General features: G+C 40.2%; 1 protein-coding gene across 1 annotated transcript; it reads left to right on the top strand.

Annotated features, from left to right (window-relative positions):
• The first annotated feature begins 10630 nt into the window (after positions 1–10630).
• Positions 10631–14027, top strand: LOC144987080 (uncharacterized). The gene is made up of 2 exons (XM_078936001.1): positions 10631–13177; positions 13279–14027. Exons 1-2 carry the CDS (start codon positions 12474–12476, stop codon positions 13448–13450), a joined length of 876 nt encoding a protein of 291 aa, XP_078792127.1. The 5' UTR covers positions 10631–12473; the 3' UTR covers positions 13451–14027.
• The last annotated feature ends 2529 nt before the right edge of the window (positions 14028–16556 follow it).

Here is a 16556-nt window from a genome sequence, read left to right as displayed (position 1 = left end):
AGGTGATAACACTCTAAAAAGTTTCATTCTGTTTCAGTTTAATAAAGGAGGCTCAGGACACATGCTCACTCAGTAGAATCGATTTTTCGGGACTCGATGTACATGCCTGTGACCCCCTGACGTATTTTTTACAGTATGTTTCATATTTCAAAACAGACACGTCAAACAGAAAACTGAATGCTGTAATCTCCTTTTTTTAGTTGAATTTGTGCACAATTTTGTTTTTATACGTTTCTTATTGACAGTTTTTTTACCCTATAAACTTGAACCTAATATGACTTTGATAAGAGGAAACAAAACATTACTAGAACCACTGATTCCTTCATTCATGCACAATCCTCACACTTCTGTGTTTTCAAAAATGGCAACATTTTAAAAAGACCAATAAATGTTGATGATGTAGGGAAAATAAAAATAGGCATAAGGAAGGGGAAAAAAAACTCTCATCATCTTATTTGATACTAACTTCCCATGACATCCACTGTTGACTTCACCACGACCACCAAGCAGCCTTCAGTCAACAGATTTGCAGCTTTTGTAGGAAGAAAGATAAGAAAATAAAATCACCTGATGAAAAACACTTTATGGTGCACATAAGAAAACACATCCACGGTAAGTTCTGTGCAAACACAAATCAAACTGATAAGAACGTGTATCGAGGGAAAGACGGGCGGCAACTAAAAAGACACGGCTCTCCCCATCAATCACCCACCGACCGAACAGAGGCATCAAACGCAATCTGTGGACTTTTCCTCTAAACCCAATCTGCCGTGCCCTTGAGCCCCGTGTCCTTATTCCGATGTAACCCAAAGACAATTATCACCTGTCTCTCATTACACCGGGTCCTCACTCATCCTGCCCCATGCTCACCGTCTGCGCTCACATAAAAGACAGATTAACTGTCATAACAACGGGCACAGGCGGTGCCAAGCACCTCCTGCTGGACACAAGCAAAGGATGTGACATCATGTCGAGTTATTAACGCTGACATTAGTGGAAGCATGACACCTCCAGCAGAGGATGGAGCGCAGACCTTTGCGCCGCGGGCAGGGACGGGAAATGTCACCTAAAACGCAGGTTATGCTAATTACGTTATTTAATTAATGACTTTCATTTCTTGATATTCTTTGGACGGCAGACATCCGCAGACGTCCTCATTCAAGGTTCTGGAGCTCTACGGATAATCCTGTGATCTCTCAGGCCAGTTGCTCGTTCAAATCTGCATACAATAGTGGTCAAAAGATGTTCTTTGTGTCTGGTTTGACTTAAATTGTAGTGTCCTGGGGTGAATCTATGCTTTATTTTATATTTATGGCCTGAGCATACATGCAGTGTGCATAGAATCCAGGGACGGAGTTACAGGGGGGCAAGGTGGACACCCGCCCCCTCAATTTTAAAGTAATAATAGTACTGTTTTTAAATTTTTTTTTTTAAAAATCCTCAATACAAGATTCGTTAAGCATTACTAAAAGCACCTCAGCTAAAATAACTTACAAACAATAATAAAACATAAGTATTTTTGATCATTTCATTCATAATAGCCTTCCACTCTGTTGTCCCCACTTTCCCCCCTTCCAAAGTCTTTTGCCCCCCCCTTTATAAAATATTCTAGGTCTACCACTGCTAGAACCACATTGCAATCGCAAAAAGTCAAAGTACTCAAATAGTCTCAAAGTAAAGAAAAAGGACCCAACAAACACAAACTGAGTTAAAGACCAAAATCCAAAGACACACACTTTGTGCTTTGTATTTTCTAATCACAAAATGTGTTAATATTCACACTTTTATATCTTATTGTCTACTTTTTCTGATCCAAAATGTAGCCCCTTACCAAAATTTCCATTGATATCATCTAAATCATTTCAAATGAATTGACCCCTCCCACAAATGATGACATCACAGTGGTGCCAAACCTCTCGTAATGGAAGCCTCCAAGCTTTTTTTTTTTGACACGTCAAACATCCGTGACCATGTCAAGCATATCCAAACCAAGATTAAAGATTGGTATGATTTGGTGGTGACCTTTGACCTTTATCTTGTAGCAAAACCTGACATATGATGTTTAAGACAATAATTACATAGAGTCACCAAAATTGATGTACAGGTTTGCTGCAAGCAACTTGACTAAACCTTTGACCCCGTAAAAGTGGTGTCCTAGTATGACATTACTATGGGGTCGGCAAATTTGGGCCCAGGAGGGTAGTCGGGTGTGAGAAAATAAGAAGGGCCATTCCGTGCTGTTTTAAGTGACATTCAAATTGTAAAAAATAAACCAAAAATAAACTTTCGACGTGGTCTTTTGTTGGCAGATCTTTATATCCTCCACTTTAGAGTGGCTAAAGATCTGGTCCTGCCCTTTTTCACATATTCAGAAATTCCAGATTTGGATGACGTCACAGCTGGCCTAAACAGTAATAAGATCAAGGGGGGATTGAAAAATAAAAAAACTGGCTTCATAAGGGTCCAAAATGAAGCCAGAGAGGCTCATGTGACCTCAAACCACCTCCGTTTTTTGCACACAGCAGTTGGTTGAAACCAATTTATCCAAAACATAAACATGTTCCACCAAAATTCTCAAAAGGCAGACACATAATAAATCCTATTCTTCCAGGATTTAATTTTTTAATTTTCAATGGTAAAAGAGAAAATAATACCTCTAAATAAAAGTAAATAAAAATGAATAACTTCAAACCTTTGTGGACAAATCTAACTCAATGAAATTTCTGCCAGCACAGTAACAGTAATTTTTACATTTTTTTATTTCTTTGTCTGTGTAGACAGAAGAAAACAGTGGCATTCAGCCATTTGAAGTCCACCAAAGCACCAATGAAGCCGGCTGTCCCCAATGCAATCACAGGCAGTTAATGTCATCATTAAAACAAAATTTACATCTAATGAAACAGCTCCATAACACCGTCTTCAGAGAGCGGAGCAGGGCTTTCTGGAGCTAGAAAGCCTCCGATGTACATCACTAAAATTCATTTTGTACCAATGGTGTTCCAATATTCAGAGTTTAATGTAGCACCTATGCTATTAGGCAGAGGTAGTCAGGCTACTGGACCAGATATAGGTTCGCACGGAGTGGTGTGTATTGAATAAAAGAGCCAAGAGTCAATATAAAGGTAGAATGGAAAAGAAAAGCCGGCAGTTTACTGAACAATTGACAAACAACAATAAACATACAAATTTGGTTCTTAAGTGATGTTAAGACACCTGTTAAACACCCTTTATGTTGTTTTTTCCTTTACTTTTTCTGTTAAAGTTCAAATAAAAGGTTTTGTTCAAGTTAATTTCAGTTTCAATCTATTTTACTTAAAGATGACCGGTCATTTGGTTTAAAGGGATTTTAGTTACAGAACTAAATTTGTTTAACTTAAATTTAGTTTAAGCTTTCTTTTGAGTTCACTATATTTCCCCCTTTTGGGAGCCAGTTTAGCTCGTGCTGGTTTGCGGCGCCTTCCGTCCGTGAAACCCGGGTTCGACTCCGGGCTGCTCCCTGTTCCCTTCTCTACCTCTGCCGGTTCCAAGCCCGGTTTGAGAAGGTTGCGTCAGGAAGGGCATCCGGCGTAAAACATTGCCAAATTTACCATGCGACTCGTTCGCTGTGGCGACCCCTGATGGGAGAAGCCGAAAGTGGAAGAAGATATTTCCCCTTTTCACTTTTTTTTAAATCAGTTTTGTCACTTTAAATTTACGCCAAAAGTATCCTTTAAAGTTACAAAATATCAGATATCAAACAAAAGACAATTCAATATGCAAAGCAAACAAAGAACTGTTTTTCTAAATGTCCAATTGCTTAGCAAAATCCTTTAAAGTTTGTTAGCAGATGTATCCAGTTTTTGGTAGTACAGTGATCCCTTGCTATATCACGGTTTACTTTTCACGGTTTCGCTACTTCACGGATTTGGATTGTGCATTGTGTTCTGCATTCTGATTGGCTAAAAAGTCACTCAGCGAGTAGCTCAAGAATGGGACCCTTTGATGAGCCGTTCATAACAGTTCTCCAACATAATCGATGGTGGCATGTCGGTGTATAAGGATCTTTAGCAAAGAAGAAAAAAGAGCGACAACAACTGCCTATCAATATGTTCCTCTCCCGAACAAACACACCTGCAGCTGCACCGCGGGCTTCAAAAGGAAAAAACGCTGCAGAGGATGCAGCGGCTCAGTATGAAGAGCAGTGAAAAAGAAGACCGGAGTCACTATCTGTCCCACTGTACTTTTTTTTTTTTTCATAATCATTTTAAATTTTCTTCCGTTTAATCCACTCGGGTCGCGGTGGGCGGGGCTAATCTCCGCAATTTAAAGCCTTCTGTTCTTATCGATGATTGAAATTATTATTTGACAGCACACTACATAAGTTATTTGTTGAAAAAACGTTTCTAAAGTACTTTTATTCTTTAAAAAAACAATTGATTTAGCCTGTTAAATGGTTTGTTCTTTCTTTTCAATGTATAATAGTGTATTTCATTGTATAATAATTGTAAAAAAAATAAAGGTTTCTACTTCACGGGTTTTGCTTATCACGGGTTCTATTTGGAACGTAACCCCCGCGATAATCAAGGGATCACTGTACTCCTTTAAAGTGTATTGGATCCACAGTTAGTGTTAAATCTCCTACCGCGACCTTGGCAGAGATTTTGTAATAGTGAGGAAAAGTAAAGGACCACGTGATGCTCTACAGGCAGTCCGGATTATCGTGCTCCCTGGGTAGGCTCGCCATCCATGGATCAGGAGAAGTCCAGAACGATCCGGTCCGGAACCGTCTCCCAATTACTCTCGGGGGGGAACTCAAAAACCTGGCCAAAACTCGTCTCGTAATGGCATAAAATCTTATTTGGCTCACACCCCTCCTCCGGTCTGGCTAGACAACAGGTTTGCACCGTTATTTTAGTTTTTCGCCATAGTTTTTCAGCTAATGGCTGCTCTGCTGTGCGTGCTTGCTGTCTCTGCCCTTACAGGCCTCTCTCTCCGATACGCACCGCACAGGTTGGGGAGGGCTCTTGAAAAAACTTTAAACTTTATCAACAACAAAAACAATTTCTCTTTTTAAACAAAAATAGTAATAAAACCTATAAATTATTAATGTGAATACTATTTATATTTTTATCCTCACAAATTTTAGCTGTTTTTATCATGTTGTTTATTAATATTTATTGACCTTTTTATATCATTGTAAAATGCTCTATTATTACTGAGTGTATTTGTAACGGGGGTTACATTAACACTTCAACACTGGAGGCGTTGCCGGCGACACACGCTCTTTGATATTCTGTAACTTTTCCGTTTGTGTCATCAACTTGAATCAGCTGATTCTGACAGAGAAAAGCCGCTTATCATATCAGGTTTGTATTGCTATTTAATATATTATTATTCATGTAAAGTGTTGCATAATGACTCGGGGTGGGGGATACTAGGAATTTGGATATTGATCCAATACCAAGAAATTGCAGAACTACTATTGCCAATATTGAATACTGATACTTTTACCTTGAAATGTTGTTATTATAGATTAATATTGAAAGTGCACAATTTTTAGGTGTATAATAAAACACGGGACATTGATTTTCGGCAAATGTTAATTAACTAATTACAATCTAAACTGAACATACAACAGTTACAGAATTTGTATACTGATAATGACATAATGCTGATAGACACCATGCTTGCCTGAACTGCGTGAGTAAATTCAAGTACTTTACTGTACGTGTTGAAGAAAAACTGCGATGAAAGTATTGATCTCATCATGCTAGTATCAATACTTCACATTGGTATCAATACTATGAATACTCAGATCAATCCGCCCACCCCTACGAATAACACAAAGCCACTTTTCTCCATGACAGAATCAGCTACATTCACACAACACACAACTTGTGTGTTTAATTTGTGTCGTCCGCTTGAACATTGACATAACGTTCCATATTTCTATGCATTGGGAGAGGCTCTTTGTACTGAATTGGTGTTGGAAGAATAATACATAGACTGACTGAGGTAACAGATGATAAGGACCCGCATTTCTTTTTTTTTTTTTACTTTTTCTCATTTTCTCTTTTAAGAACAAAACAAAATTGACTGAAAAAGTGTAGATAAAATTTGTGCAAAAATCCTTTCCAAAATGTTAGGCAGCCGAAGGAGGCCTTTTTTTTTTTTTTACAAATAAAGCAAAATGAAATGCATGTGTCAAGCCTGCAGTCAGTTCCATGAATCACAAATAAAGTATTAATAGAGGAGTAATTACCTCCGTAATTAGAGTTTTTGTTGGGAGCGGAGTGTCCTTCGATGCAACCACTCCCTTTATTTGAGTGCACCTTGAGAGTTCTTTGTGTTTCTTGCCTTGTTGCTTTCCTTTTTTTATATTTTTCTAGTTTCAAATCACAGTGCTTCACTCTACAACTTCTCCAGAAGAGCCCAATCTGGATGAACCCCATCAAACGTTGTTTATTTGAACAGGCGCTCTGCAAATGCAAATGCAAATCAGTGTTCCTCCGGTCAACCGCAAGACAAGTGTCAGGCGCTGCCAAATTCCTTCAAAATAATATCGCAGAGCGGCGCCAGCGAGAACCTGCCACAACAGTTTGACATTTCCTGGAAAGAGCCGCGCTTCCTCTTCCTCACCGTCTCGTGTTTGACAGGATGTAACGCAGCCAACCGAATCAGGCCACATGGGCTCCATCTGAAAGGTCAGGAACTCCTCAAAGCGACCGACCAATCGGAGCTGAGATGCAGCTGTCATGATTGGAGGAAATAGGGGAGGGGAAACGGTGTAGCCGGAGGGCAGCACTTCCCAGAGTGATGCAATTACAGAATTTAGTCACTGAGAGTGTTTCAAAGCCTTCAAGACACATGGAAATAACCTTTAGTGACTTATATCAAGAAAGATTGGTTCTCATAAGAATGCTTTGAGGTAAAAATGGGAATATTGATACAAAGGTATTGAACTATAAGTCGCTGTATTACCAATTTTTGTATTGATATTTTAAAAAAAACGTGTTTTTGGTGTTTTTAACATGTTCACGTGACAAAATTTCCTTTGAGTTTTTTTTTTTTTTTTGTGCAAATCTTTGAGATTCCGGAGCAGATGACAAAATGCTGTTGGATAAAGATTGTATGTGTGATGTCACAAATACAGTTGCAAGCTAGCGAGAGAGAGTGTAAAGCAAGCGATGATGGTAAATGAGGGGAAATTTACTCCGCGCCAACGGTCCCGCCCACAACCCAGAGACAAATTTCCAATGAACTAGTCCGGCTCTGCAGGAATTATGTCCTAAAAAAGGACTGTTTGTTTTTCTGTTTGTTGTTTTGGCTAAAGATAGCATAATAATATTACTGTTTACCTGGTGAGAACCATGGGCTGAGACTTGGATGTGCTGGTTCTTATCTAAGCTGCTTTCAGGCAAACCATTGTAGCTTCTTTATTCCAGACGAGGTTTTACAATTGCCGGTCCATTGTGAAGTAAACTATACAAAAAGCAAACTGTTGTTGACAAAACAACCCAGTGTGAAAGCACCATCGACTGTATAAGTGAACTGGACTGACCGAGTGGGACGTTGCCTATAGAAAATGGTTTAGCTCTGGCTCCAACCTAATGAAGTCAATTCATTTGCCACTATTTTTTTTAATATGGACACCGCCACTTGGAGCCTGACAACGTCAGTAGTGATTGGTCTGAGTCTGTCTGAGTCAACGACAGTATGCCAACTACTATCGCCAATCAGGAGAAAGCTTGTTGAAGTCTGCTTCTGTGGACTTCCGATCTCTCAATAAAATGTTTCAAGGTGGGAGCCAGTGGGCGCACCATACTTTTATCGAAGGCCTTTGATTGGTCAGTTTATAACTTTACATCCTATTTTGAATGTGAGCGGGGAGGGGACACTCATTCCGATTCTCTTATAGCGTCAATGGAAAGCACCCAGTCTTTCAGAAGCCCATCTAAGGTAGAACTGTACTGACTGATTGGGGAAAGTGGTTGCCATTAAATAAAAACAACATCTAAAGCGTTAAAAAGTGGTGACTGAATTGACTTAAAATAAACTATTTTCAATGGGTGACATCAAACTCCAGTTCTTAAATACAGTCAATGGATGGAACATTCCCTTGTATCACATACATCCTTACGTATTTAGCCTAATTTCTGATCCCAAATATGACACAATGATTAATCTAAGGCTCCAAAGTCACTTTTAGAAGCTGAACAGTGATATCAACCGAGCAAAGCTAAAACTTTTCCCTTCTTTCTTCTCCCTGGGGCCAAATTTGCAACAAAAAAAACAGGTCATCCCAAGCTCCATCCCCTCCCCATGGTAGAAGAGTTTGATTCATCTATCATAAAGCATCCCACAGGATTTCCTTAGCCATGTAAATTCAGCTTCTCAAATAGCCCAACTTTAAAAAATAAATAAATAAAATAAAAAAACGAGGTGTTTCTCTCTGATGGTCTTTCTTAATGCTTTTTTTTTTCTTATCTGTCTGCTGTTTTTATCTGCTTGCCAAGGTCAGACAGGCTTGAGGCAATCCGTTGTGATAAAGGCAGGATGTGAAGATGAAGGAGGGGAGGTGGAGGCATTTGTAGCTGAGACACAAGCTTGGTCTGAGGAATCCTCTTCAGCTATCTGAAAGGAGTTTGGATGGATCACTCGCTGTTTGATCAGAAATGGATAGTACATACCAGCACATTATGGGTTTGTATTTTTTTTGTTGTCTTTAATCTCCATTAGAGTTTTTCGACAGATTCCGTGAGACACATCAGGGTCAGGGACCCTGTGCATTCCTTCACACGACTCCGGAGAGAGACCAATGCAAACACGGATCTGTCGTTTCTTCCTTCCCCAGTAGGATTCGGATGAGGTTGCGACTGCCTAAGGCCTAGATTCCTTCAATATCCTCTTTGTGTTCTGCATTAGGATTTTGGATTGACTGATCCACCCTTAGGCACCTGTGGGATAAAAGATTAACAGTGTGCAGTGCTAGACAATTTTCTTTTTTGCACTTAATCATCCAAAAGTATTTGTATTTTTATTACAGCAATCACGAACAGCAAGGACCTGATTGTTTTTGCAATTCTTCTTTTTTACTTTGCCTTTGATCAAATATTTCGCCCAAAATGAATTTTTGACATAGAAAATCACCCGTCCAAAAAATTGATGACATCACAGGAGAAGAAAAAAACATAAATGGGGCCAGAATTTTCTAATGGAGCTCAAGAAAATATTTTGAAATCCATTAAAAAAACATGAGGAAGATGCTTGTTATTATTATGAGGTGGCCAGATGACTTACAGATTGCCCATTTTGTGGCAAATATTGAAAATGTGGCAATTTTCACATTTTTGCACCAAATAAAACTTTTTTTCACGCAATCTTTATGAAGTTTCACTGAAAGTTAATCAAGCCTACAAGTTGATAAAATGTTGCAATCTTGAATTTTCTGTAAAAAAATAAATAAAAATAAACTCCCCCTGTTGCTCATATGTCCCGTCCCTCTGTTGCTGATATATTTTTTTACTGGAATATTGTGAACATTCATTACATGAGTTGTAGGCTCAAGCTGAGCGACACAGTATGATATATGATATAAACGTATTAGGAATGTGGGTGTGCTTCCCAAAAAACCTCAGTCGCCAAGGAAATCCAAAATGTTACTTTTTCCAATTCTTTTAAAATGTATATAAACGTGTTTGTCACCTTCAGTTAACCAAACAATAAAATGGTTGCTATGGAGATAAACCAATAGAAAAGCTGCCACTTTGAAAAATTTTTTTTTTTTTTTTTACGAATTTGTCACATGTAGCTATGACCAGGGTGGCGGGGGCAAACGGGGAAAGTGAGGGGCGTGTGGCAGCCTCTCAGCCAGTGAAGGCGGGTCTAAAGGGGGCCATGCAACGCCGCTCACTGCTTTCGTTTTTTTTTTGGTCCTTTCTGTTATTTTAAGTTACTGCTCGTTTCTTCCTTCTCAGCAGTACTATAGAAAAAAAGTGAACGATGTTCTTAAAGACATCAATTAAGCCAGAGAAAGTGTCAAAGTGAAGACAATAAACGGCGAGGCACCACCAAATCATTCAACAACCCAAACAAACCTATTTCTCCGTCTGTCTTTACTACGGGAACAGAGGCTCCATTAAATAATTCACGCAGCTGCCCTTAGATGCCAATCAGAAATACTACAGCCGTAAAAACGGTGTCTTGTGCTTCGTGCAGAGCTCAGGTCCCAGCAGCAAATGAAGGCATTATTCTTGTTATCCTCTGGAGGTTCTGGCGGCTCTACCATTTCTTTTTTTTTTTTTTCTTCCGGCAAGTCGTCGATTTCCTTCTTCATTTATTTATGCTATGGGTGCAGGGGAGGAAGACTGATGTTTGGGTTTTTGAAGCAGGACACATCTGCGGAAGGGGGAGGAAAAGCAACTGTCAGCCTATGTTATCCCCTATTTGCATAGCGCCTCCCTGCTTGCTCCGAGGTGAAGCGCAGTTTGTTAGAAACTGGGTTAGGGAAAAAAAACTGCTACGGCAGGAACTGAACAGCACTTGAAGTAAAAAAAAAATTAAAAAAGACAATTTGTTTCCCCCCAAACCTCATCTGATGATCTGAGAACACCCAGAACTGTATTGTTCTTTGATCCACTGCACAGGCTATCTATCTATCTATCTATCTATCTATCTATCTATCTATCTATCTATCTATCTATCTATCTATCTATCTATCTATCTATCTATCTATCTATCTATCTATCTATCTATCTATCTATCTATCTATCTATCTATCTATCTATCTATCTATCTATCTATCTATCTATCTATCTATCTATCTATCTATCTATCTATCCGTCCGTCCATCCACCATTCCAAATTACCACCTTTATTTACATACCTACAGTATTAAATTCTTTTGTTTGCCACAAATTAGGTCATGCAAGGAGGTTTCTGTAGAAGAAATGTTGCTCCTTTTACCAGTTGGGAGTGTAGCTACATCTACATTTTTTAAAAAACCCAACAGTTTGATATATACATTTCTATTTTTTCATTTTTGCTGTGTGTATGTTTCAAACAAGGCAAGAAGTCGACACAATCATGATAAGTGACTCCAGAGAAGGTCAGACGGAGTTCTACCAAAGTTTAGATGCTGAGATTCAGAAAAAAAAGCTGTTTTGGGAAGAAAAAGCCTTTGGCTTCAATTTGTTTCGAGACAAGCTGGAGATAAAAGATGGTGAGAAAAAAAAAATTGGAACATTTTCATTCTATTTCCTTCATTGGGGATTCACGTTCAAATTCCAGTTGTGTCTAACAGTTTTCATAATTGTTTTATTACTAAAACTAAAGTTTTACTCTCCGCTCATCGTTTGATTTATTTTCAAAGCGTTCCCAGTGGTTTTTGTATTATGGTTAAGGGGTTTTTAGCTAAAGTGTTCTCTAGGACATACTGTCTGCAGTAGTTTATAAGACATTCTCCCACAAACACACACCTGCTGAGAGCTCCCTGTTTACATGATCGCCTGCTAGCTTACAGTCCCTCAAACCTTCAACTTAACATTAGCGGCGCAACAAAAACGCATTGCAATATTGGAGCTATCCAGTCGTACAGTTTAGGGCCAGATAGCAGCTAAGATGAGGAAAACAAAGACATAAATGGATCCAGTCATCTACAAGTGAATGGAACAGAAGAGCGGAGCACGGAGACGATGGCGCGCCCAGCTTATTTTCTGCGGCACAATCTTTTTCCAATTGCATTTTTCTGCCTGGTCATCAAATTTAAATAAAAATAATTATTATTATAATCGGAAATGCAATTTTAAGCTTAATTTTCTTCATGAATGTAGAGTTCAGTGTCTTACCCAAGGACACCTACACACATGGGGGCAGGAGCCAAACCGGCTATTCTCCAATCAAAGGTTGGATACTCTACTTCTGCACTACAGCCAGGTTATAATCTGGGAGGAGGCTGGATGGCGGTGTTGACTTCATTACTTTGACCAGCGTCAGGACTTTGAACCAATCCCAAGCAGCCATTGGAGGAGAACCATGCATTCTTATTGGCTAATGCTATGGTCACATATACAACTATAATGATTTCATCCTGCCGCCCGATTTTTTGAAAATCATAAATGTAGACAGTGGCCGACAGCAACTCTGACTGCATGATGTCTAAATGTCACCAGACAGCTGCGGTACATACCAAGAGCCACCGGCTGCCCGGTAGCCCCTGGGGTATATAAAAAGCAGGTCATTCTGCTCCATTGGCCATTCGCAACTCAGATTTTGAGCACAAAATTATAATTTTGTCAAACTACAAAATACATTTTTCTCAACAGACCTTGCAAGAAACCCAGCGAGGGGAAAAGCTCCAGCGCCCAAGAAAACAAAGCTCCAAGCGGTCCAAAACTGGGACACTGGGTGAGAAACAGGGCACTAAGACCCCTCCAACAATCGCCATTGACGGACACATCCTGGACGTTGTGGAGAACTTCACCTACCTCGGGTCCATGATCTCCAGTTCACTATCCATCGACTCGGAGCTCAACAGCAGAATCGCAAAGGCAGCTGCAGTCATGGCCAAACTGATCCAGCGATTGTGGAATCATTCCAGCCTCACTGAGAAGACCAGATTGCACGTCTACCAAGCCTGCGTGCTCAGTACTCTCCTCTATGGTAGCAAAACGTGGACCACCTATGCAAGGCATGAGAAGAAGCTCAACACCTTTCACTTGAGGTGCTTGCGGCACGTGCTGCGGATCAAGTGGCAGGACAATGTCCCAAACACCGAGGTGCTGGAACGAGCCAACATGAACAGCATGCACTCCGCACTTGGTGAGAGACGTCTGAAGTGGCTTGGCCATGTCATGAGAATGGACGCAGGCCGCATCCCTAAAGACCTCCTCTACGGCGAGCTAGCTGAAGGCTATAGAACAAGAGGGCGTCCAAAGCTGCAATTCAAAGACGTCTGCAAGAAGGACATTGACCCCTACACATGGGAAAGTCAAGCAGACGATCGCCCCATCTGGAGACTTGCAGTCAGGCAGGGTACAACAGATGCTGAGGCCAAGCGGAACGAGAATGCTGTACAGAAAAGAACCAGGAGAAAGCACCGGCAGCAGCAGCTGCAAGAGCCATCATCCTTCACCTGTACCAAGTGTGGCAGGGACTGGCATTCCAGAATCGGACTGCACAGCCACTCTCGTCGGTGCAGGTAGATTCAACAAGGAGCACTCCATCGTCTCTCGAGACGGACGACTGCCGCCGACAACGATAATTTTGTCAAACTACAAATTTACACATTTTTCTCAACAGACCTCGCAAGAAACCCAGCGAGGGGAAAAGTTCCAGCGCCCAAGAAAACAAAGCTCCAAGCGGTCCAAAACTGCAGCAGAAGTCGTCATGGGATGAAGAGCATCAATGCATAAAATGTAGCACCAATGCTGTCCCCCCATTTGGACCCACGGTGGCCGGTTTGCTAGATTGACGGACGCCCGACCCATACAATTATCATGATGCTGCACATTCTCACCCAAGTGCGGGCAGCCACACTCAATGTCAAAAAATTTGTATAGTCACCGTAAAATCTGGAGTTTTTCCCAAAACTTCATTGGCCACCAGCCCAGTTTGCTGAAAAACATGCATTTAGGTTGCTGACAGGTAGCATTTTAGGATATGTGACTGTAGTCTTATATATTTGAGGGCAACTGGCCTTTATATGCCCCAATAAAAAAATAAACAAAAATAAAAAAATAAAAACATTATCAAGCAGAGAAAAGAAAAGTTTCCTGCATGTGATGATTAAATGCTACCACACAATAGATCTGACTGGTAAATAAGGACAGAGCAACTTCAGCAACTAAACAGTGATTAATTTACAGCTTGAATTTGAAACATGAGCCACTTTCTTCTCCATTTATTTAAAAAAAGGAACACCTTGTTCAGGTTTATTTGACACAGAATTGAAGGCAAAAGTAACATGACAGTGTCACCCTCTCTCTCTCTCACCTTCATCACTGAACTGTTAATCACACATACAATAAAAAAGAAATGAAACTAGTGCACACTACTGTCAAAGGAAGTTATTATCTCCCACCGTCATCTAAATCCAGACAAAACAACTTAGCACTGAGGGCTGTATTGATTTGTGAAATACAAGATTTTTTTTTTTCCTCTGTAATGTGTCTTCCTGATCACTGATCATTTATTTATTTCCCAGACTGAGCATTTTCTTAAGGGGAAGTGCGGAAAACAAAATAAATCTAAATGCAAGCTATCTTAGCTGCCTATCTAAGCTTCCTGAACCCCCAGGGGTCAAAGCCCCGAACCGCGCTAATGGACCATCCAACCACCACTCCCATTCGGCTCTCTTAAAAATTCAAGCCTTCCTTTTTACCACCAAACTCGCCTCGTTTATCTCTTTGGTTACAGTGAGATAATGCCGCGCTCTGCCCAGGGAGCTTGTGCTAACTCACGAAAGCAGCCAAGGTCATTCCTTATTGAAAAGGGCCTGGTGGAGCAGTCGTGTTATCTCCTCTGCCTGGGGACTCCCCACGGCAACCACTGCAATTAGCCATCTTCCCCCCACTGTTTGGGCCAATGACGATCCCCTCTAACCATGCACTGTACCCAAGGATGTTTGTTGGCTGCAGAGGCATTCAATCCCTTTAGCCCAGAAAGAGGACAAACACTTAGAAATTCAAGATGAAACCCAGCTGCAGCTATAAACACATAATGGCATTCCATTGAGAGGTGAGTGAACAATGAATTACTTGTGTTTATTTCACTTGACATACGAAACGTTTCACTCAATTTCCCAAATGAAGCCATTTTTAAAGAAATAAGTGTATAGTATAGAGGAGGGGGAGGATTCACTATCAGTACGGGACCTTGGAGGTTTGGCGGGTTGGGGTCTCCACCGAGGCAATCGGTGGTTGCCCGGCTGGTCGGGTGCCTCTGCCCCGTGGGGGCAGCTGACCAGTGTGACGTTTGTGTTCTTACTGTTTTACCGTATCCAGAGAGTCCATCAGCTCTTGTATCCACTGCCAAAGGTGAATAACTAAAAATTTTATTTTTGGTAGTTTTTACATTTCTCAAAAAATGTATTTACATTTCAGAGAAACTGAAGGTTGATACAAAAAAAATGTTAGAAATTCTTGGGTTTAAGTTAGGCAAATTCAATTATTTAGTATGTTTTTGGACATAAACCTAGAGGCTCATTTTGCTCAACTCCTTATGGTGCAAGGTTGTTTGTAAGAGCAAGTGTGCTCAAGAAATTGGCTTTAAATAGAGTTTTTATTTTTTATTTTTTTTAATTCAACCCACCATTATGATTCATCTATTTTTTATCAAGGGCAATTCAATATAGCATTTATCTGCTGTTATGACTACAGTATACATCACAATGCCTGATGTATTGGCTTGGTTGGGCATTTCAAAAGAGAAATATGTTCAAAGTACAGTCAATAGTAGGACAAAGGCAGAGTAAGGGTACTAAAACAAATAAATACCCTGTTGTTCTATTTTTAAGATGACATCAACACTTAATCTATAAATTGATTGTCTTCGGGGCAGCTGCCCTGGCACCTTTATCTGGGTTCATACCATGTTGTTTGTGGGTTCTCTGTTCCATGTCTAATGTCTGCCATGGGACATGCTGCCTGTTGAACACCTCGCCTCTTCAGGGTGTAACCAGGTGACCTTCTTATCAAATGTTTACACATATTCATCGGGCTCCTTTTTATGTGAAGTTTTAGGTGGACCCAGTTCTATTATACCACACGTAACAATGATCTGAACCCCTTTGTTCATGACCCACGGCTCAGAAGTGAGACATGAAACCTCTGACCTGGCAAGAACGTGTGCTTATCCTCTACTCGATACTAGCACATGTCCGTAACCTATAGTTAGATGAGACTTGGAGTGAAATGTCAAAGCGGTAGCAAGACTGAGTGGTAGTTCTTCTTCTGCGTTGCTGTCAGTAGCAAATACCGATACAAACACCTACAGCGCCCTCTGGTGGTTGTTACTTTTTATTTAAGAAACACATACCGGTAAGTAGAGAAGAAAGATTTTATCGGTACTAATTCTCTTATAGATACTGCTTATCCATCCAGTATCTTTTTGTTTTTTTTATTGATAGTTTTCTGTGTGAAAACAAGAAGAGAGAGTTCAAACAAACTATGTACATCAAAACCTTTCATTTTAGAAGAATTTAGAAGACAATATAATAAGTTTACGTCATTTACAATGCAAATAATTTAAACTATCAATTAATACTAACGTTTCTTTCTAGCAATTACGTAGACTTTAAGGTAACAACTTAAACAAATAACTAAAGTGTAGTTAATAACCAGAATACAGAGTATATCAAATAGCCTCCTCACTATCCACTTCATAAAAATACAGCTTTACGTTGGACCCTTTTGCTCGCCTTCGCGCCACCTTCCACGTGCGTTTGTTGTCACCTCTCAGCGGATGCATATGAGAGCGTGTGAGCGACCCCTCCCCTTTACACTGGAGCAGGAAAGGAAAAGCATTGAAGAAGGAGCAAGAATAGCCGGCCTTTTTCACCCACAGAAAAAAAAAGAAAT

This window comes from Oryzias latipes, chromosome 18, assembly GCF_053564925.1.
Source record: "Oryzias latipes strain Hd-rR chromosome 18, Olatipes_Hd-rR_3.1".
Lineage (NCBI taxonomy): Eukaryota > Metazoa > Chordata > Actinopteri > Beloniformes > Adrianichthyidae > Oryzias > Oryzias latipes.
This window is presented reverse-complemented; position numbering and strand designations above follow the sequence as displayed.